Source organism: Cynocephalus volans, chromosome 8 (genome assembly GCF_027409185.1).
Source record: "Cynocephalus volans isolate mCynVol1 chromosome 8, mCynVol1.pri, whole genome shotgun sequence".
NCBI classification, from domain to species: Eukaryota; Metazoa; Chordata; class Mammalia; order Dermoptera; family Cynocephalidae; genus Cynocephalus; species Cynocephalus volans.
The window spans coordinates 22,063,189-22,086,063 of record NC_084467.1 but is presented as its reverse complement, the minus strand read 5'-3'; the positions used below and the strand labels follow the sequence as shown (position 1 = coordinate 22,086,063).

Sequence of the window (22,875 nt, the reverse complement as noted above, 5' to 3'; positions counted from 1 at the left end):
GACCACTAACTAACAGAGCAGAAACTTTAGTGGCCACATATGGCAAAGAACCCAAACTTTACATAATTAGTTCAGAAAAGTCATTTAAAGAAATAAACAATAAACAATAACAACAACAAAGACTGAGTAGGAGGAGAATCTAATTTCCAAAAGCTGTCACATTACATTACTTAAAATGTCTAGTTTTCAACAGAATATTACAAGACATGCAAATAAACAATAAAGTATGGCCCACGTACAGGAAAAAAAGCAGTAAAATAGAAATTGTCCCCAAGGGAGCCCAGACATTGGATTTACTAGATAAAGACTTTAAATAAGCTATTTTAAATACATTCTCTCTCTCTCTCTTTCTCTCTCTCGCAGCTGGCTAGTACAGGGAATGAACCCTGGACCTTGGTGTTCTCAGCACCTCATTTGAACCAACTGAGCTATCTGGCCAACCTCTCTTTTTTTCTCTTTTAAATGAATATCAGCTTCTATTTTTGGTGTAATTACATCTGAATAATTATGTTGTATAGGTCTGCCTTTAGTGGTTTAAGATAGGGGTAAAATTCTTCTGCCACTCCAGTTTAGTTTGGGTAAGGGTATCTGTTTGAAGGTAGTCACATTTAAAATTTAAAAAATAAGAATTTATACAATTTGACCTTATTTAAGTCATCTATCTAATGGAAAACTCTTATGATGATATCAGGTAATACAGCCTACATTTCAAATCTCTGTACTCATAAATAAACTGTTGGTCCAACTTTGTTTATAATTTTATTTATTTGTTTGTGTAAGTCATAGAATTTTATTCAACCTTATACATGATTTTCTTTCTAAAAATCTAAATATTCTATTATAGTATTTGAGGTATCATTTACATACAGTAAATTCTTCTTTTAAGTGTACACTTCTGTGAGTTTTATAAATGCATACAATTGTGTAACTGTGACTATAATCAAGATATAGAATAGTTCCATAATCCCAGAAAAGTTCCCTTGTGCCTCTGTAACCAACCCCTTCCCGCCCTCCCCTACAGCTGGCAATGACTGTTCTGTTTTCTGTCCCTGCAGTAATGTCATATAAAGACTGTCATATAAATGGAATATTAAAATATGGGCTTCTCAGGGTGGCTTCTTTCACTTAGCATAACACATTTGAGATTGTTCTCAATTGTGTTGTGAACAATCCAAATTGTTCTGTGAATTGCTGTGTATTATTTCATCACATGGACGTACTACAGTTTATCTATCTGTTCACCAGTTTGAAGGGCATATGAGTTGTTTCCAGTCTTTAGCATGTATATATAAAGAGCCACTGTGCACATTCACATACAGGTTTTTACGTGAACATAAGTTTTCATTTCACTTAGGTAGATACTTGAGAGTGGGATTGCTGGGTTGTATGTTAAGTATACGTTTAACTTTATAAGAAACTGCTAAACTATTTTTTGTAATGATATACTGTACCATTTTGCATTCCCACCCACAGTGTACAGTTTCTGGTTGTACATTGCTCTAATTTGTACAGAATTCTCGTTGCTCCCCATCCTTGCCAGCACTTGGTCGGTTTTCTTTTGTTTATTTTAGCCATTCTGGTAAGTGTGTAGTGGTATCTCAAATTTTATTTTATTTTATTTATTTATTTATTTATTTTGGTGGCTAGCTGGTATTTCTGCTATTTTAAAATAAACTTTTTATTTTGGAATAATTTTAGATTTCCAGAAATCTAATTCAGAGATAGTACAGAGGGTTCTTATTAACAAGATGTCTTGTTAACATCTTACTTAACCATGGTTCCTTCGTCAAAACTAAGAAACCAACATTGGTACATTACTATTTCATTACTGTTCGCTAGACTACAGACTTTATTCAAATTTCACTACTTTTTCCGCTACTATTTTTCTCTGAAAGAATCCAATCCAGGATACCACGTGCATTTAGTATAATTTTATTTTAATTTTTATTTCTGGCTGTAATATGTTATAACTAATCTATAAGATACTGTTACTAGTCTTGGTTCTATTCTTTGCACGAATTTTTTTTTTTTAGTTCGGTATCCCAAAATGCTTTATAGTCATGTACTGTTCTTTTGGTTGAGTGAGTTTAATTTGTGTATCATCCTTTTTGAGTTGCATTCAGAGGAGATTCCAAAGTTTGGGACTGTTTGCCTCTGTAGATTGGGTCCTTTCATTTAGGCCATCCAGAAAGTAGTACAGAAAGCCTCTGGCAAAATTGTTTCAGAGTCTTTATCAAGAAAGTGGCTAAGTTTCTAAATTTTACCCTTCTCATTTACTTTGTTGCTTGAAGTTAGAATTAATAGCCTTTAGGGCTGGCTGGTCAGCTCAGTTTGTTAGATAGAGCACAGTGTTGTAACACTGAGGTTAAGGGTTTGGATTTCTATACTGGCCAGCTGCCAAAAAAAAAAAAAAAAAAGGAATAACTTTTATTGTTAAACTAGTTAAGCCTTTATATTTTCATTTTGTTTGATCTATATATTTTAGTGTTTAGTTAAATGGTTTATTCAACACTGACTTTTTGACACACAGCAGCCAGAAGTAGTTATGATTTCTTTCATAATATGTCTTTAATAACTGGCATATTCTACCCTGGATTCTATTTCAGTGTTTTTCTTATGGCTCAAAATATTCTATGAATATTTTATGTTTAGAGAGGATTTTAGGGCTCTTTTCAAAACGTACAGAAAAGATAGATGACCCCCCCATAAAGAAATACATGCAAAAAAAGTTATTTGTTGAATTTGAAAAGTCATATTTTTCTAGTGACAAAAATTTCTGATTATCCAGTACCATCTTACAACGTGTTTATCAATGTTCTTGATACAATGCTTAACACAATGTTACAAAATTAAAAATCAATTGTTTTAGTAAATGCCTTTAGGGAGAAGCATGCTATTTATTCTCTGGATACAACAAAATGACTACATGGGAGAAATGCAAAATGTGAACTTCGACCAAGATAGAAAAACAATGAGCTTTAGTCTTGAGGCATAGTTTGCCTAAAATCGTTAGTTAAAATCAACTAGAAAGGAGGACTTGTGTATCTTTCAGGTTTAACTCTAGCAGTAAATTTTTTTCCTAAGCAGAACTCATCAGACAGAGCACAGTGATTGTATGCTGATTTTAAGTGTTGTCTTACAAATACTCGCACTTGATTTTTTTCTCAAGGCATTGGAAAAATCTGTAAATCTTCTCGAGCTCCATGAAGTAAATACCTGGGACTGCTAACTTTGGAGTTATGCGACAGTTCTATTACAGAGGCAAACTTTCCAATTATGTGGAAAAAATTTAAGTGTTTTATGTTCACCCTATTATTTCTAATGTTTGGAAGCATTTTTTCAGCTGTGTGTGCAGTCATGTTCTCTTATTTACGTACTTTTCTTCGTTTCCCACCTTTGTTTTCAGCTTGTGTATTTCATTCAGTGGCCAGGAGATGGCCAACAAGCCCAAGCAGAGAGGTAATAGCAAAAACAAACAGGAAAAACTTCTTTGCTATTCATATTAGTTTCCTGTGGCTGCATAATGGATTACCCCAAAGTTGGAGGGTTAAAACAACAGAAATTTATTATCTCACAATTCTGGAGGCCAGAAATCTGAAATCAGGGTGTTAGTGGGGCCAAACTCTCTCCAGAGGCCATGGGGGAATTCGTTCCTTGTCTCTTCCGCTTCTGATGGCTGCTGATATTCTTTGGCCACATCACTCTAATCTCTTCCTCCATCTTCACATTGCCTTCTCCCCTGTGTGTGTGTTAATTTCTATCTGCTTTTCTCTTTTTAAGGAAACTTGTGATGGCATTTAGGACCTACCCAGATAATCCAGGATAATGTCATCTCAGAATCCTTAATTACATCCGTTTCATTCTTTGTTTATATTTGAAGGGAACTTTTCAGGTAACACAGGTTTCAAAATGATGTTCCTTGGCCAGCCCTTGGCTCACTTGGGAGAGTGCAGTGCTGATAACACCGAGGCCACGGGTTCGGATCCTATATAGGGATGGCCGGTTGGCTCACTATCCGAGCATGGTGCTGACAACACCAAGCCAAGGGTTGAGATCCCCTTACCAGTCATCTTTAAAAAAAAAAAAAAAAAAAGATGTTCCTTGAATCAGTTTAAAAACTTGGTAAAGAGTTAAAATTGTGATTTAGGCATCTCTAATGACATGGGAAAAGTGAAGATTTGAGTTTTTTGTGCCTCTAAATATATAGATGGTTCTTAATGAACTAGCTTTAAGTAAAAATTTAGAGGAATCAAGAGACTGGAAATGGTGCTTGATTAAACAAATATTTATTGAATTCCTGCTATTTGCTATCAGATACTAAGAATAAAGTAGTCTCTGTCATTGTGAAATTTAGGATCAGGATTTCTCAGGAATCCTAGGACCAAGGAAAAATGAGTACTTTAAACAGAATTGTTAACTGTTGGATTTGCAAACCATAAGTAGAGGTCAGAGAAATAGTTGTGAAGAATGAATAATGAAGCAGGGAACTCTTTCACTAATTGAGGTTTTAGTAGATGGGAAGATATTTTGTTTTTCTGAAATTATGTTTATCTGTCTAGAAATGGTAAAAATTTATTTTCATATACCTTATAGTTAAAATTACTTGCTTCATTAACAGTAAATCAAAGTCTGTACATTGTAAATTAAAGACTTATGGTTGTAAAGAGAAATCAAATAAGTTATTTTTGCTAGGCTGTACAGGAAATTAATAAATAGCATAAAAGAGAATTTCATTTTCAGAGTTTTAGGAGGTCCTTAAAGTGCCAGTCCATACACTGAAAAATAAATTTTGAGTTTATAAATTTAAAACATTTTAATACTTTGAGAAGGTGCTGTTATGCTATAAGATCAAAGTAATGTACCATAGGATAGTTAGAGATTTAATGACAAAAAAGATCAAGGGTTCAGATCCCCGTAGAGGCTAACTGCCAAAGAGAGAGAGAGAAAGAGAGAGAGAGAGAGAGAGGAAAGAAAGAAAAGAAAGAAAGAAAGAAACGAAAGAAAGTAGCCTGAGGTAATAATATTAGGAATGGAATTATAAAAGGATTGTGTGCTCAATTCTGCACATAGGGAAAAAAAGCTTCAGACAAGAGTTCCAAGTCTTGTTCTACCACTAGTTCTGTTACTTAGAGGTTTGTTAGGGCAATGTCTTCCCCTCTTTGGTTTAATTTCCTCAACCCTAAAAATAAGGATTACTTCCAAAGATCTGTAATACTCTATATCCCTTGTAACATCTTATGCTATATATTTTCTTGCATTAGCAAGAGAATAATTTCTGCCCGGAAGGGTGAAACCAAATGTGAAGTCTCTTCTAATAGCAAATTCTTTAACTACTGGAAGTTTAATGCTTTTGCTCAGAACCATAAAATGAACCAACCCTGGATTTGTGTACAGTATCTGAGTAACTTGACTTCCTATGAAAGAGATAACAGAGCAAGAAAATCAAATGGATCTTTCTGCCTGTACTGTTGTCATGAACTTTTTAAAGATTTTGAGGGTAAGGGAGGATTGCTACAATTTAAATTGCTTTTCCCTCAAAGTTGAAATTTTTTCCTGAAGAAAAAGGGTGGGGTTAGAATGCAGAATTTATGTTCAGTTTTAGCTTAATGTCTTGAACATTTTTGTAGAAGCATTTTAAAAATATATACTTAAGCATTTTACTGTACAAATCTTTAAATATATAACTTTGTATCTGCTTTTGATTCTATCTCATATGTAAGCTATTGTTAAACTATAATATAAAAATTACATGCTTTTTTTCACATTTTAAATAAGCTCATATTGAAATAGTTACAGTTTTCATTTTAATATGGAATATTCAATTATAGAATTATAGCTTAGTTAAAACACACACACACAAAAAAAAAAAACCCAAGAAAAAACAAGACAAAACAAAACAAGACAAAAAAATGAATTACAGCTTAGTTAAATCATTCTTCACATGTTGGTTGTTTCTAATTTTTCATTTCTGAGAACAGCAAATTTACACTATTTTAAAAAAGTAGAATTAGCTTTTTTCCCCTGTATGTAATTCTTGGGAAAATACCTGAAAAAAATTATTCAGGTTAGGCCATGGCCAGTATTATGACCTTTTATATTCTATTCAGGGAACAGTCTGAGGATACATGTGATTTTAGAGCTGTGCCTCTGACTATGTCTTATTTTCCTAAAGCAGAGATAACTTTAGGTTTTGTTGTTTAGATTTACTTTTGGTAGTTTAATAGGTAGGAAGTGGTATCTTTAAAATATTACAATTTATTTTTCTTCAGTTAGTGAGAGTCTTTTTTCTCAAGTGCTGATTTGATCTTCCTGGTTAGTTAAACTGCCTGTTTTGTATCCTTTGACAGGTTGTGTTAGTCATTGTTTGCTACATAATAATAAATGATAGGTAAATGTTGAATTGGTTTGGTTTATGTGGTAGACATTAAGGTTTATCTATCATAATTATTGCAGATATTACTTCCATTTGTTGTATCCTTTAAATTTTAGATTTGTTTTTTCATTGCATGAAAGTTTATTTTACATAATTGGTGCTGTTGATTTGTTGCTTATGCTTTCTTCTGTTGCCCATAAATTTATCTCTTTTCCACAGATGAGATAAATATGCTGTTCTGTTTTTGCCAAAATTTTTTTAATGCTTAGTTCTTTTTATAGTTATAATTATAGCATATGATATGGACCTGTTTTTCTCCACATTGATATTCAGTTTTTCTGAAAATATTTCTTAAATACTAAATTTTCTTCATTTAGTCCGTATTTTAAGTACTTCAGATTTGTTCATTGTTTTGATATTTCTAGTCTCCTATGAGTTTTTATACTTTTAATTTGATCATTGTTTTGGCATTTCTAGTCTCTTATGAGTTTTTGTACTTTTTTTATTGTGGTAAAATATGCATAACATAAAATTAACTATTTTTACCATTTTTAAGCATACAATTTACAGCATTAAGTACATTCACAATGTTGTGCAGCCAACGATGTTGTTATTCTTTGACAAATTGTTTAAATCTCTGAATTCCAGTTAACTTCGCTATAATATGAGGATGATACCACCTGTGTCTTAGGATAGTTGTTGCAATAGGATTTGGTGAGTCAGTGAATGTAAAAATACTTGGTGTATTATATATACTCACTAAATGATAGTTCTCTTACCCTCAGCCAGTATAATTGGTTTTAAAGACTGGCGTAGGGCAGGTCTTCCTTAATTACCTCTGTATTCTCCTCTCCCATGAGATATTGTTATTTTTTGACTAATTTTCAGCAAGAAATTTGTAGGTATTGGAGTACACCTTTGTTTACGTCTTATTTGAAAACTAATGTATATGTTCTACTGATATGAAATCCATTTTTCTACTTTGTATCATCCCACTTAACACTGGTAATAAGCACTGTTTTGTAAGAGACCACAGAAATATTTTCTTATGTTTTGAAACTATTTTCCTGACACTGTTTCTGACTTTGTCTTATAAGGCCTTGTTTATAAATTACAATTTATTTTGAACTGATATATTTAGGATTTAGGTTGTGCTTTGGGTATCAGGACATTTGTCTCTGAAGTCATTAATACATCCCCCCCTCTACAATAAATCAATAATTGTTGAATAACAATACTTGAAGCAATCATCTTAAAGCCATTAGAAGGGGGTATTTGCTTTTTGTTTTCATTCTTCAAGTTATATAATAAGTATTGTTTGAGGATGCCTTGGTAAACATTTGCTAATTGACCTACTTCTTTTAAGTGCTAAAGCAATCCACACATTAATAAAAATTTCAATAAAAATACACCTCTTTTTTGATACTTCTTCAGGCCGCTATTGTTTATAACTATTATTTCTATGTTGTTTTAAGTTTTGGGAAGGATGCTGTTAGTTTTACGTGGGGAAATTTCTGTAGTCTTTTCTTTGGTGTGCTTTAAAAATATATATAAGGCTTGGGTAGGGATAGTAAATAAACTTCTAAAATGCAGTATAGCCAGTGATCAAATTTATGTACTACATGTTTTCTAGGACTGTATCAAAGATATTCAGTTAACCCCAAATTTGTCTTGTGCACACTTAGACATACAAGTTCCACTTCTAGGACCAATAATCAGACTGTTTTGCTCTGTTTAAACACTTCTCTTGAAGTTGTAATTAAGAGTGACATATACTTTGTTTTCTTTTTCTTTTTTCCTTCACACATTCAGTGAAAATATACTTTGTTTTCCTTGCGCAGGGGCCATTCTAATCTTCTCTGTATCGTTCCAATTTTAGTATATGTGCTGCTGAAGCGAGCACTACTTTGTTTTCATTGAAAGGAATTTGGTTTTTATTCTGTACTTTTATATATATATGTATTATATGCATGTATTAATTTCCCTTCCTAAAGTTGTGGCCATTTGCAATTACAGAGTAATTGGTGTATTGAACTTGGTATGAAACAGAAATTATGAGGTAGGAATCTAATTCGAATTTTGAAATAGTTTTTTTTTTTTTTTTTTTTTTTTTTGCTCTTGGCAGCTGTCTGGTAGTTATCTGAATCCTTGAGCTTGGTGTTACAAGGCAGCACTCTAGCCAACTGAGCTAACCGGCTAGCCTGAAATAAAATATTTGTTACTAATTATTTCCCTTCTAACTTCTAAAGAGTAAAAATAAAAATTAATGGCTGCCATATTACAAAAAGATTCTGCTTTATTTTTGAGCATATGAAGTCACAGTAGTGTTTAAAATTGGTTGAATTTTTTGAATCAAACCAAACTTTCTACTTTTCATTGTCAGCATTTACAGGTAGGGAAATGTGAAGTCTTAAAAAATACTGTTTCTGTTCTCAGTTTAAAATTTTCCCAGAATTCTGTCTGTGAAGGCATATGGATACTGATAAGCTCTATCTCCAAAAAAGGTGATAAAAGAAGTGTATTTAGAAACCAGTAATAAGAATTGAAATTAGAAAATTGTAAAAAGACATTACTATTCAAATACCCTAAGGGTACTTAAAAGAGTAACTCAGCATATTTTGTAATTTCATCAGCTGTTTGATTTTTAATTATATTCATTTTAATTATATTAAAAGTCCACTTTCCACTTTATGTCATAACAGTTATATTGTTTGATATTTTAGAAGATGAGTCTCATGGATGTAATGTCAGGTTATAGCAATGGTAAAAAAAATGAAACATTGAACACAGAAATGAAAATACTGTTTTTATTGTAATTCTGTACTTAAGTACTGGAACGTTGTGTCTATGTTATATAACACGTTCATCTCCATTGCTAATAAATTTGACTTCTGATTGTATTAAATGTGCCACTTGCAGAAAATGGTGTGAGATCTTAATATAAAAAGTTTTAGCACACTTGTGAATGCTGGGAATGTGATGAATATTTGCATTTTTATGTTATGTTCTTATATTTCAGGTCTTTTAGGTACAAATTATTAGAAGAAAGAATATTGTATTGATGGAAAGTAGTTGCATGTTATGATAGAATTACATATTTTTTTTTAAAATACATTTTATACACAAATGTACCAGAATATGTGTTTGCAGACTTCCCACATATCACGTTTCCAGTAGAATACCAGAAGATTCTGTAATAAATCATATTATTTCCTTGTAGTCTTGCTTTTTTGGTTTAAAAATGATCAGAATTATTGGTGGTCACTGACCAGTGACTTTGAGATATCAAGCCTGATTTTTAAAGTTCTTTTCTTCTAAATATAGAAATTGGGTTAGCTGGTTAGCTCAGTTGGTTATAGTGCAGCTTTATAACACCAAGGTCGCAAGTTCAGATCCCTGTACTGCCAGCCGCCAGAAAAAAAAAATTATCTATTCTCTTTTTATTCCCCTAAATTGAAAAGCTGAGAAAATAAACGTAATTTTAAGATGGAAACAACAAAGGGTGCTTATTTTCAGAGAAGAAATGGAAGAGGTAGAAAGGAATGTCTTCCAATTTTTCCCTTCAAGAAGGTTTTCTTGCAACATAACCATAAGAACTTATCTCAAGAAAAATAAATTCTTCTCTTTCTATTATAAGAGTAATGTAATATTACCATATTTCTAATAAAATTCAAGATTTTAAAATTTGGTCTTGGGTGGCTTGAAAATTTATTTCCCCACTGTTCAGAGTAGTGTTTCTTTTTAAAACCCAGTAAAAAATCTTACATTCTCTTTTAATGTTGTTCAGATTTTAAAATAAATTAGTTTTTATGTTTAAAAGCAAAATTAAAGCACATGTTATTGAGGATCCTTTTTTACAATTCTCTCTTACCCAAGTGGATTTTATACCTCTTCCTTCATGGGGGTGGTGGGTGAAAATCTCCTCCTTTCCCTTGTCAAGAATATGCTAATTAGAGATTGCAGGTTTTATAGTCATGGTCCTCAATTAAGGAAAATTTGGAATATTATCACTTCTTGCATAGATGAGAGCTTGTCATACAAAAATTTAACAAATGAGGTATTAAAGGCATTACCTTTTTCTAGTGATTGGGTCCTATTTTGCTCTTTCTTAAGGGATAAAATCATATATAAACATAACATACGTTTAGACAGTACTAAAATCCCATAAAGAAAAGACATTTCAGTCTAAAACTAAGATAGATACAAACTGGTAAAATAAAAAATGTTTCATCTTTCACAGTTGTGAATCAGTTTCATGTCACGTTGATTACGCTCTTCTGAGTTGAGCAAAACAAGTTCAGGGAAGATAGCTCCTGTGAGCTTTACTTATTGCACTCTAATTCTGCAGCACTAGTTATCTATGTCATGTAGTAGGAGAACTTTGCTTTTGAAGCTCTGTATGAGCTACATGTGAGTGCACTGAGCATCAAGTGCTTCTGACCTTTAAGCTTTTTTTTCTTTTGATATTCTAGATCAGGGCAGGGAATAAAGCTGTGTCAGAGGTGGACAGTTTTACATTTAATTGTATCCCTTACACGTGTTTTCTCTCCTTTTCTCATTCTGGAGTGTGGCTCTAAAAGTGTGTTGTACTGCACGAAGACAGTAGTAGAAGTAGAGTGGTGGTATACTGGCACAACTGAAGTTTTGTTTTCCCTTTCATGTTATTTATCTATTTTTATTTCTTCTGCAATAAAATTCTGTACTTTAGCTTTGTACTTGTATGTTAAGTTGGGTACAGTGGATGGTAGAAGTAGAAACGTGTGACTAATTAAAAGTAAGTAATCGCATCTATTTGGGAGAAGTGCTATTCTCATTTTTGTTAAATGTAAATGGAGTATTTCATATTTATAATATATTTATTTTCTAATTTCTGTCTGTCTCTTGTCAGGGCACACAGTAAGGTGGTCTTACCATTAAATGTAGGGCTTAGAATCCTATTTTTCTTTTTTCTTGTTTGAGAATCAGGACAAGAGCAGGGGCTGAGAAGGTAAAATTTTTGCTTAAATAGCTAGGCAGTATATTTAGTGGAAGCTTATTATTTCAGAATTAAATTGGGCCCTAGCTTTACATGATTATTTTTCCTTAATTCTGAAATTCAAGGTTTCGCTTTACTTATTTTCATTATTAAGATCCAGAAGAATTTTCTCCTTTAAATTGATTACATATAGACAGATAGTTGGTTTGATTGTATTTGATAATCCAGTTTGTCCTATTTAAAGTGATTCTGTGTATTATGTAAATGTTCCACATTAAAGCAGATTAGATGTTATCATAACTTACTGACTTGCTAGGTCAGTCTCTATCATTTTAAATGTAACTCTAATCCTTAAAAAAATTGTTTTATTATCTGCACATGGCTGTCATTGTAAAATGTTTAATGCAATTAGGCATGATAGTAACCAGCAGAAGTGGTTCCGCGTGTTGGCTTTTGCAAGGTATTATAAAAATCACTGTGTACGCCTCTTGGTGCAACATGTGAATTTTGAAAAGCCATGTGCAAGTTTGAGATTTTGAGATTGGAACTCACGTAGAAAGCTTGAGGTAGAAAATTATTAAAAAATCATTCTCTGATGGCCTCAATGATAATACTTCAGGTATATAAAGCTTTGAATCCCCCCCTTTTCGAACAGACTGTGAAGACAGATTTTCAATCCAGTCACATAAGGATAATAAAGAAATATCAGTCCTCATGGAAGAAGAAGATTTACCAGAGCAACCAGTAAGTATTTCCTTTAACAATTTAAAGTTGATTGTAGAAAAGCTAATCTTAAGAGATTTTAAATATTATTCAATTATACTTACAGATTCCAAATTAGAGATAAAAATAAAGAAAAGACTCCTTAATAATTTTCTTCTAAGAAAACAATGTTATATGTCCTTAAATTCATATTTTGCTGACTTAATTCTAAGAAGTCTGTTTAGAAAAGTAGCATTACAAAGTGAATATTATATTGGGAATGTCATTTAAAAAAAAAACCAACTAGTGGCTAGTGTTACAGTTTTTAGGGAATAAAAGAGGACATCTATTTACTGGTCAGACAGTATGTCAGCATTTCTGCCAGAAAATTTAATTTTATTTTTCTTCAAATTTCCCTAATTGACTTAATTAAAAAAAAAAAAAATACTGGTAGTGAGGAAAGTATAATTTGACCACTAGCTAATTCTTAAAAAAAAAAAAAAAAAAAACTAGATAAGACCTGGAGACTAGATCGAATTCTTAATTTCTTTTAAATATTTAATGTAATAAATAAATAATTCAAATGTCCCCAAGTGACATAGATTTATTGCCTTGCCATGGCTTGTTTTTGTTTTTTGGCCCTTAACACTTAAAAAAGTAAAGCAATAGTGTCATTCTTTTAAGATAACTTTTATGTTAAAGGGCTTTTTCTTTTTGTCTTGAGTTTCTTTTTCTGAAGTTAGATAAATACTGATTCAATTTCCTATCTTGGGTGGGCCTCTTGGATTTCATATTAAGAGAAGATACAAAGTGTTACATGTTCACTTTTCTTTATGAAAAGCCAACCTAGAAATATTTGAATTTTGAAAGCAGATAATGGGATAAGTTTTTCATGTTCTATACTTTTCATCACAAAAGGAAGGAGAATGGCTTCCATTTAAATAATTAAGTTCTTTAGTATAATTTTAATATTTTTCTTTATGTTGAGAAATACATACCGATGATTACTTTGCCATTGTTCTTTTAAGCCCTCTTACTTGTAAGTATAAAACTAGGAAGACATAAACAGCTGATAAAAAGACCTTTTGAAACATTTGAAATGTGATCCCCTGTCCCTGGTGGGACATTATTAATCAGGGAAATGGTAGGGTTAAAAGTCATTCTGAGTAGTATACAGGATATACACTATTGGAATAAATAGCTGAATTATAGACACTAAATGTACCAAAGAAAATTATGTCATTGAGTTTTTAATGTAGTAAGACACATTTTCAATGTAGTAAGTCATGTTTTCAGAAGACTTATGTAAGTATTGACATACTGTTGAAATAGGTATTGTTGTTAGTAATGAGAATTATGAGGCTGACGTGAGAGAGACGAGTCATCTCTTCTGCTCTGCTTCATTTCCTTGTTGTTCTGTTCAGCTTCTATAACATGTTGTGCAAAACTTGATTGTTACTTCAGGAGAAGGTAAGAAATTGATGCACTTTAAAACCAAATTTTCTGCTGACTATAAATTGTTATTGTCATGGGACATCATTTTCTTATTGATCTGTGCCTGGGTCTTAACTTATAAAGGTGACCGAGTAACAACGTGGAGAGGTCAATGCCATTGGAAGAAAAGTTTAATGTTACTCATAGTTCCCCTAGAAACCAGAGGCACAGCAGCGTGCTGCACGGGGCCACAGGAGGAAGGAAGCACCAGTGTCGGTCAGGAGATGGAAAGAAGCAAGGGGAAGGGATGGACCACAGATTTTATTGGGGTTTGCACAGGAAAGATAAGGCAAGGCAGGGTAAACAGTTTAGGACTGGCCAGTTTTAATAATTCTAGTGGCCTTTGTGGCCTAGGGGCTGTCCCTAGTTGTCTGGTACCTGGTCCTTGGTGATTTAAGGCAGTAGAAACAGGTACTTGGTGTGTGAGAGTTAGATAAAGGAGATGGTTTAGAGTATGAGCTCTGGATCACAGGAGAGATGTAAACAACTTTGGCTTTTACTTTTGGCCCTATGATTAATGGATGCCAAATAGATAAATACAGAATCTAAGAAAACACAGAACACTTAAAAAATAGAATAGGAAGAGTAAATGTCACACTTTGAGGAGAAAAACAGCTTTTCACAGGCTGTACTAGAGATCTAAAATATAATTGGAGAGAGTAGTGCTATCCCAAGTTGATGATAAAGCCAAGATTTACAAAAAATTTTTTTAAATTTTTTAAAATTTTAATTTATCAATACAATGTAGTTGATTTTTTGTGTCCCTTTACCAATTCCTCTTCTCCCCTCCCTACTCCCCCTCCTCCCCATCAACATCATATCTGTTAATTTGTCTTAACAAGTTCAAGGAATTGTTGTGATTGTTGTCTCTTCTTCCCCACCCCGCCCAAAGCCAAGATTTTTAACCCTACTGTTTACCTGTATATGGGGAAAAATGTTACTGATGGGCATTATTATTGAAGTTATTTTAATCCCATCATGTTTTCTTGACTCTTCTTACTGAATTATCCCTGCTCTTGTTTCTCTACTACTTGCTTGCTCTACCTAAAGATTTTATTCAGGTCATCATTCACAATGCAACATAAATGCTAACCTCATGTTCAACTTCATTTTTTGCATGTCCCAACACCATTTGTTGAAAAGACTATTCTTTACTTATTGAATTGTCTTGGCACCCTTGTTGAAAGTCATTCGACTGTAAATCTGTTAACCTTGTTGAAAATCAATTGACCGTAACTGTAGAGGCCTATTTCTGGACTCTCAATTCTATGCCATTGACCCATATATTCATATTCCTGCCAGTACCACACAGTCTTGATTACTGTAGCATTGTAGTAAGTTTTAAAATTGAGAAATGTGAGTCCCCCAACTTTGTTCTTCTTTTTCAAGATTATTTTGGCTATTGTGGATCCCTTTCATTTTCATATGAAATTTAGGATCAATTTGTTAATTTCTCCAAAGAAGCCAGCTGGGCTTTTGATAGGAATTGGGTTGACTCTGTAGGTCATTTTGGGGTGTATTGCCATCTTTACAAGATTAATTCTTCTGATTCATGAATGTGGGGTATCTTTCCATTTATTTAGTTCTTCTGTAATTTCTTTCAACATGTATTGTAGTTTTTCACTTTTGTTAAATTTATTAGGTTTTACACTTTCATTAAATTTATTCCTAAGTGTTTTATTTCTTTTGGTACTATTGTAAATGGAATTGTTTTCTTAATTTCATTTTTGGATTGTTCAGTGCACATTTATAGAAATGTAATTGATTTGTGTATGTTTGTCTTTTATCTTGCTATCTTGCTGAATTTGCTTGTCAGTTCTAATTTTTTTAATGGATTACCTAAGATTTCTGTATATAAGACTATGTCACATGCAAAGAGAGATAGTGATTACTTTTAATCCTGACACGGAGAGAGAGCTTTTTCAGCCTATTGCTTTCCCACCTGCTGGCAGCCTGTCAGCATTTATTTCTCATTGTATTCCGTAAGATACAGAAGTAGTTTACCTTCTGTATTTGAAGATTGTGCTAACAGTATACTTCTCACGAATATTGCTAAGTGGATATGGCCCTAATCCCATGCATACCAGTTGCTTGTATAATCTGTACTGATTTTATTAACTAAGTTTGTTCCCTATACACGGGTTGTTTGGAATCTTGTTTACTTACCTTGCTGTGTAGAGTTTTTAGTATTCATTATTGCAGAAACTGTATTACTCTGTAAAATGTTGATCCAGTTGCTATTCAATCTTTGCTATTCCTGTGAAAAACAGGAATTGCTTGAACCTGTACTTGTGAAATCTGTCTGTATTCTTTGAGTTAGTTTACCTGCCTCCAGTGTCCAATAACAAGCACATGCTTCCTGTCCCTGACTTAGAGGGGGACATAAGTGCCCAAATCAAGGCAAACAGTGGGCCTTGTGAGATAAAAAAATTATCTGGTAACACATTTTCCTCCCCCAGACTTTTCTGTTTGGTAGATGTGACTTTAGGAACATTTTCTTCATTTCTGTTTAAGACTACTTATTCTTCATACTAGGTTGGAACTGTAATAAATAAAAAGTGAAGGAGCATACCTCTTTTTTTTTTTTTTTTTGAGTTGATTAGGTAAATTTGTTACTCCATAACTCTAATAAAATAAAAACTATGATAAATTAGGTTTCCGAAGGCTCATATTTTCTTTGTAAGGATTACTGTTTGCAGACTATAGGCTGTTTTGGTTACTCAATCAGTTCATAAATACATTTCTTTGATACCAAAGAAGGTCTTTGGATGAACTGAGAATAAATTCATCCCTACTGTTTGAAAAGTACATTATTATCTGACCTTATATAAATACTGTCATCTTCATGTAGGAAGGACAGAACATTTTGTATCAAGTGCCTATATTTTGTCACTTGTGAAATTATGGCAGGCATATAAACTAAATAGATTTATTTTTCTTGTCGTTAGCCTTACACCTTCTAGTCAAAACACTTTTCCAATGTTTCTTAGGTCAAATCGTTTTCCCTTTCAGTAAGATTATGTCATACATTTGTAATAAGGTTAGAATTTTTTGCCACAGTCTGCCTGCTATCCTGGGATCTCTCAACCTTCTGGTTGGTTTATGGTATTTGTCATATAGAAATTTTTAATTTTTGTATAATCGTATCTTTCTATATTTTCCTTTATGGCTTTTGGATTTAATATGCTTAGTAAGGATTTACCCACCTCAAGGTTTTGTTTTTGCATCAAATGCTTCTGTAATTTTGTTTTCAAATTTAGAAGCTTTTTTTTTTTTTTTTTTTTTTTTTACCTTTTTTGGTACCTATGAAAATTAAAGCAGAATTGAATATAGCACATGTGACATGCCATAAGCAAAGAATCAGGAGTGTTTGGTTTTATTTATTTTGTGGTTGTGTCTTCTCATGAGGAATAGATGCCCATGAGAAATTTTATGGGCATTGCATTTATTATTTACCTTGTCTTAAATGTTAAATTTAATCCTGTTAAATCTGTTTCTGATATGTTTTGTTTCAAATTATCTAGCAGAGTTTCTGCCTTATTTTTTAAGCTTGAAATACTTTTAAATATTCATAATTTAAATGGCTAAGCATACTAAGCATGTTTCTACTGTAACCACTATTATTATTTATTTATTTTTATGGTGGCTGAGTGGAATAGGGATTCGAACCCTTCACCTTCATAACACTGCACTGTAACCAACTGAGCTAAATGGCCAGCCCCATGTAACCAATTATTTTAATCAGAGAGCTCTAAAATCAGATGTAATGTGAAACCGGGAAATCCATTAGTAGTGTTAATCACTGATCTTCCATTTGTGGATTCTTAAACTGTTTCAATGGAAATGCCTTCACCCCAGATGGTGAATTATGGAAAAAAGCAAGATAGTGTGAAGAGTATTTTTTAAATTACTGGTAAGCTGATAAGAATTTATATTAATTTTTGGCACTTAAGCAATTTAAGTATAAAGATATTTCTGTTAAATAATGAATAGATGATATCCAGATTGCCATACTTCCTGTTTGATTAAGTATAATGTGTCAATTATAATATAAAACCAACTAGTTTGTATTAAAATTTGGGTAGTTTATCCTGGTAAACATTCTACTTTGAGTAAAAATCCTGGTAAACATTTTACTTTGAGTCTGTAGAACATTTTTTTCATTAAGAAGAAGAGCTTCATGTGAAAAACAAAGAAGTCTATCTCTAATTCTAAAATATAACAAGGATTAGTTAATTAATTCTAAGCAAAACAAAATGAAACAGTTAACCTGTAATATATTAGTTAATATTAGCCTGTTATTTGAGCAGCTAGATGATTTCAAAAACAGATTACTACATTGTACCTTTTTATATTTATTTTTGCAGATTAAAAAAGCCAAGATGCAGGAATCAGGAGAGCAAACTTTAAGGTATGTAAATTTGAATTTATTTTTACTCTACTTATAATTTTTTCACATGTTGATTGATGTATGGGCATGCTTTGGGTTGACTGCCCTCTTTTTGGTTCTTACCATCAGCCTTTACATTTTGAAATTATTTGGATTAACTTTAGAGGGAAAGATTAAAATTTCCCCCAGAAATAGTTTTTCCCCAAAACACACATGCTGACTTTTTTCTTTTGCATTCATTATTTATTCACCTCTAGGTATTGAACTTATGTTATATATGAGGCACTGTACAACGTAGGGGAGACTTGGTGGTAAAGATGAAAATACTGTACTCTTAAGTCAAATGTACAGTATACAAAATAGGAAGCATAAGACATAAAAAGGGAAATCCAAGGGATTTGGCATACCAAATGGTTATGGGATGGCTTAGTCATTAGCTCCACTCCTCCTATAGAAAAGAGACAATTTCTTTGCATCTCATGCCCTGGCTTTCACAACACCATGGTTTTCAGTTTTCCACAGTTCTTACCTCTTGTTTGTCTACCAACCGTATGAGCCAGTAACTGCATCACCTCTATCTAGCACATCTATTTCAAGAATCCTATTCTTTTACCACCACACATTATCATTCCCCTTATTTATTCTAGAACTACTATGCTAGCCTTATGATGTACTACACGTCAAGTTAAACAATTTATCATATCTTTACTATCAACCGCTGACCCTTCCCTCAAAAAGAACTTCAATTTCTTCCTTACACTGCTTAAATTATAAGATGTACTGCTGTAATCAGTCCCTTACAAACATTCTTAACTTCCTCCCCTTTTTCCATGTTTCATACTTGCATAACAAAACTACAACGTTGATTGATCCCAACTATCCACTTGTTTCATACTTATTCCCAATCACTTGAACATTGTAAGAGAAAAACACAAAATTATTATGACTGGTCTCAGTTTCTATTCATGATTACATTTGAAACAGGCACTTAAACACCCTTCCTATTGTGTCCGAATTTCCAGTGTCTAAAATCATCTTAATTTCCTTCCTTTCCTCCCTCCTTGCCTCCTGCCCTCTCTCTTTCCTTCCCCCCTCTGCTACTCCCATTCGCTCAAGCTGTGGATTTTGCTCACTAATTCAAAGAGAAAAGTAGAAATGATTAGATAGGTGCACCTTGCATATCACCAAATTCACCCACTTATCTGCTTCTCTGCAGATTCTGCTTCCGTTTCCTCTGTAATTCCTCTGCTCTTATCTAAGGGCTGACTCCTCCAGTTACACTATAGAACCTATCACCTTTGTCTTTTCCTGCACTTATCTCTTTTCTTTCCTTCAGCAATTTTTTTATTATGATAATACATACATAAAATTTACCATCTTAACCATTTTTACCTGTATGGTTCAGTGGCATTAAGTGTGCAACAGTCACCACCGTCCATCCCTAGAACTGTTTTCATCTTCCCAAACAAACTCCATACTCCTTAAACAATAACTCCCCATTCCACTCTCTTCCAGCTCCTGGCAACCATCATTCCACTTTCTGTCTCTATGACTTTGACTACTCTGAGTATCTCATATAAATGGAATTATAAAATATTTGTCTTTTTGTGACTGAGCATGATGTCTTCAAGTTTAATCCATTTGTAGCATGCATCAGAATTTCCTTCCTTTTTCAGGCTGAATAATATTCCGTTATAATCTAGACCTCATTTGATTTGTTCATTCATCTGTTGATTGTGTTCATAATGGACAAGAGTTCTGTTGAATGAGAAGAGGAGGTTTTTATGATGCTCACTTTATGGAGTTTGGGTGTTTTTGCTCTTTTTTAAAAAAATTTTATTTTAGAACTTTTGTTTCATGGTACATGCATTGTTAAGCAAAATTTATGTTTATATAACTAAAAATAATTATATTTTGAGACAGTATATCATTAAAAAATTATCAGAGATAATTTTAAATATTTAAGAAAGTGCTGGAGTTAATTATCCTGGCACTGTTGCTTCTATTTAATCTCTAGCGCTCAGTTGGATATGTTAAATATGTAGGAGATTTTGCTATAACATAAGATTCTTGGGCTATCAAATTTTAGGGACTGGTCTCGTGTATACTAGACCACACAAATATCACCAGCTTCTAAGATACAGTATCTAGAAATAGTCTTCAACACTGGGTCTAACAGTGAACCCCAGACTTATCGAGGTACACATAGAAGACAAACTAGTCATTACAGTAAACAATGTGAAATTCTGGTCCAGTTTTATGCTTTTCCCCCTGGAAATTCTGTTTAAGTAGGTATAAGACAGCGCCCAGAAGTCTGCATTTTTATCAACCATTCAGGTAATCATAATGAATTGGCCAGTTTGAGAAACAGTGGTATAACTACTCCATGTGATTTTTTACCCTTACCCTTCAATTCCCATGCTCACATCTTGGTTAGTACATTAGGTCCTATTCCAAAGATAGTTAGCATTTGAGTGAAAAGGTAAAAATAAACTTTATCTGTGAATTTAGCTTTGAAAATTAATTACATCTGAGAAAAAATTATTTGAAGATTCAAAATATACCAGGAAAATAAACCCTTTATTATGCTTGAATATTAGAGGTCAATTTCAGAAATGATATGAGAGCTTTAAGAACTTTGATGCTGTGTATTTTTTATTTAAATAACATTTCTCTTACATTTTTTGCTTTATAGAAACTACTCTTACCTTTGATTAGTTAGCTTTATCTTTACAGATAAGGCTAGCCTCTGGGACAGTGTCCTCCACCTTTCCCTGGAGTATGAAAGAGCAAAGCAGATTTCTTTCTAGGGAGCATGAATGTGGGAAGGATGCCTGGGCTGGGAATAATTTGTAATATAATAACAGTTACAGTTATATTGTGCTTACTGTGTCTTTGCTTTGAGTACTTTTTATGTGTTAACTCATTAATCCTCATAGCAACCCTATGACGTAGGTTCTATTTTTATCCTCATTGACAGATAAAGAAACTGGGGCATGGAGAAATGCAGTGATGTGCCCTACATCGTAGAGCTAGTTATTGGCAGAGTAGCATCTGAACTCAAACTGTCTGGCACTAGAATTTGCTCTCTTAACCACTGTGCTGTACTGTAGGGAATAACTGGAGAGTTGGAAGTAAAATAGAAGGAAAAGGGAAAACATTGGGAGGGACTAAAGTTAGAATAATTTCCATTGCAGCATTTTAGTGGAGTCTTCCCTGCATTAAAGTATTTAACGTAATGACTTGTCCTCCCAGTTTACATTTACATTTTGCAATTTGTCCTTATAAGTTAAAAAAATAAAAAAAAAGATGTTGCTCAGTCCTGGGTACAATAAAAAATAAAATACTTTTTTTTTTTTTTTTAATTAGGGGAGAAGAGAAATACAGTGGATTAAGTCATTTTAAGGGTTCAGAACCCCTGCTTGGAAACAAGCATGTGTAATTTGAAAAAACTTCTCAAGTGGTTATGGTTTGTAGCCAGTTGAGAACCACTGTCTGAAATCAGGTATCTCCCTTCTTCCCTGTGGTACTTTAGAATCATTGACAGAGCACTATTGCACAGCATGGTGGCTATAATAAATAATAATGCACTGTATATTTCAAAATTGCTAAAAGAGTAGATTTTAAATGTTTTCACCACAAAAAAATAAGTATGTGAGGTGATAGATTTGTTAATTGGCTTGATTTAGTCATTCCACAGTATGAACATATATCAAAACATCACATTATACCCCATAAATATATAATATATATATATTTTTAAAAAATGACAGAGAAGTGTTTCAGGTGTTGTGCACTTTTTCTTTTAACATATGGTATTAGAGAAAAATCTGACTTGCCTTTGACTTAGCTGGAGTTTTTGAGTTATATAAAAACTAAAGGGGTCCTGTGATATGAGAAAGAATAGTAGAATGCTGAGCGTCCTAGCCCTGGTCCTAGCTTTTTTCAAGTAGTTGCTAAAAACCAAGAATAATTATATCATGAATATTTACCTTGCCTCTTACTCTTGTATAACCTAGGAGGAAATGAGTTTGATCTCATCACTTCTAGCAGTGCAGCAAATCAGTCAGGGGCTAATGTATTCATTTTGATTCTCCCAGTCAAGGAAGCAACCCAGATGTCAGTGATCAGAAACCTGAAACATCAAGCCTTGCTTCAAACCTTACCATGTCGGAGGAAAGTAAGTACCATATTCTATGCATAATGGAAGAGGCATTCCTATAAACAGGTGATGCTTGTATAATTGGTTTTCACTGATTGCTTTGTCTCAGGTGTCCAGAAGGTTTTCCTGTCCTTGTGTGTGTATTCATCCTATGTTCTCCTTTAAGCTTTATTAACATATCAGCTGAAGAAAAATCACATGGAATCCGCTTACCCAGTGATTTTATTTTTGTTTTGAGGTTGGTTGTTCTAAAGGTAATAGTGCCTTACTCAAAATCAAAAGTCTATGGGCTGGGTCCGGCCTGTGGCTCACTCGGGAGAGTGTGGTGCTGGTAACACCAAGGCCACGGGTTCGGATCCCATATAGGGATGGCCAGTTAGCTCACTGGGTGAGCATGGTGCTGACAACACCAAGTCAAGGGTTAAGATCCCCTTACCGGTCATCTTTAAAAAAAAAAAGAGAGAAAGAAAGAAAAGTTTACGGGCCAACACCTGACTGTGTTGGACTTGATATTTTTCTGCTGTTCTAATTAAATCAAGTGGTCCCACCTCTCAATCTAGTCCAAAAAAGAAAAACAATCCTTGAGAGCCCAAGAACCAACCCTAACTCTCCTGTAGAATTGTTATATTCATGTATTAGACAAAAAATTTGTGAGTGTTCTGTTTTTTCTTGTGTAGACATAGGCTTTTTCTAGCATACCCACTTCCCCAAATTGCCTCTGCAGGGAAAATAGTCCTCCCTGAAATTAAGTAGCTGTGCTTTTCCATATTTTACAACAC

General features: G+C 33.2%; 1 protein-coding gene and 1 pseudogene across 5 annotated transcripts in view; one reads left to right on the top strand and one right to left on the bottom strand.

The window, feature by feature from the left end:
* EYA3 (EYA transcriptional coactivator and phosphatase 3) overlaps positions 1–22,875 on the top strand; it is a 98,991-nt gene that overhangs the window by 13,474 nt on the left and 62,642 nt on the right. For all 5 annotated transcript variants that reach the window (XM_063104436.1, XM_063104438.1, XM_063104434.1 and 2 more), the window contains exons 2-4: positions 12,004–12,092; positions 17,912–17,955; positions 22,035–22,114. In XM_063104436.1, coding sequence (XP_062960506.1) covers positions 12,063–12,092; positions 17,912–17,955; positions 22,035–22,114 — 154 coding nt within the window. In that variant the 5' untranslated portion in view covers positions 12,004–12,062. The remainder of the gene's footprint in view (positions 1–12,003; positions 12,093–17,911; positions 17,956–22,034; positions 22,115–22,875) is intronic.
* Positions 8,176–8,276, bottom strand: LOC134385325 (U6 spliceosomal RNA; annotated as a pseudogene).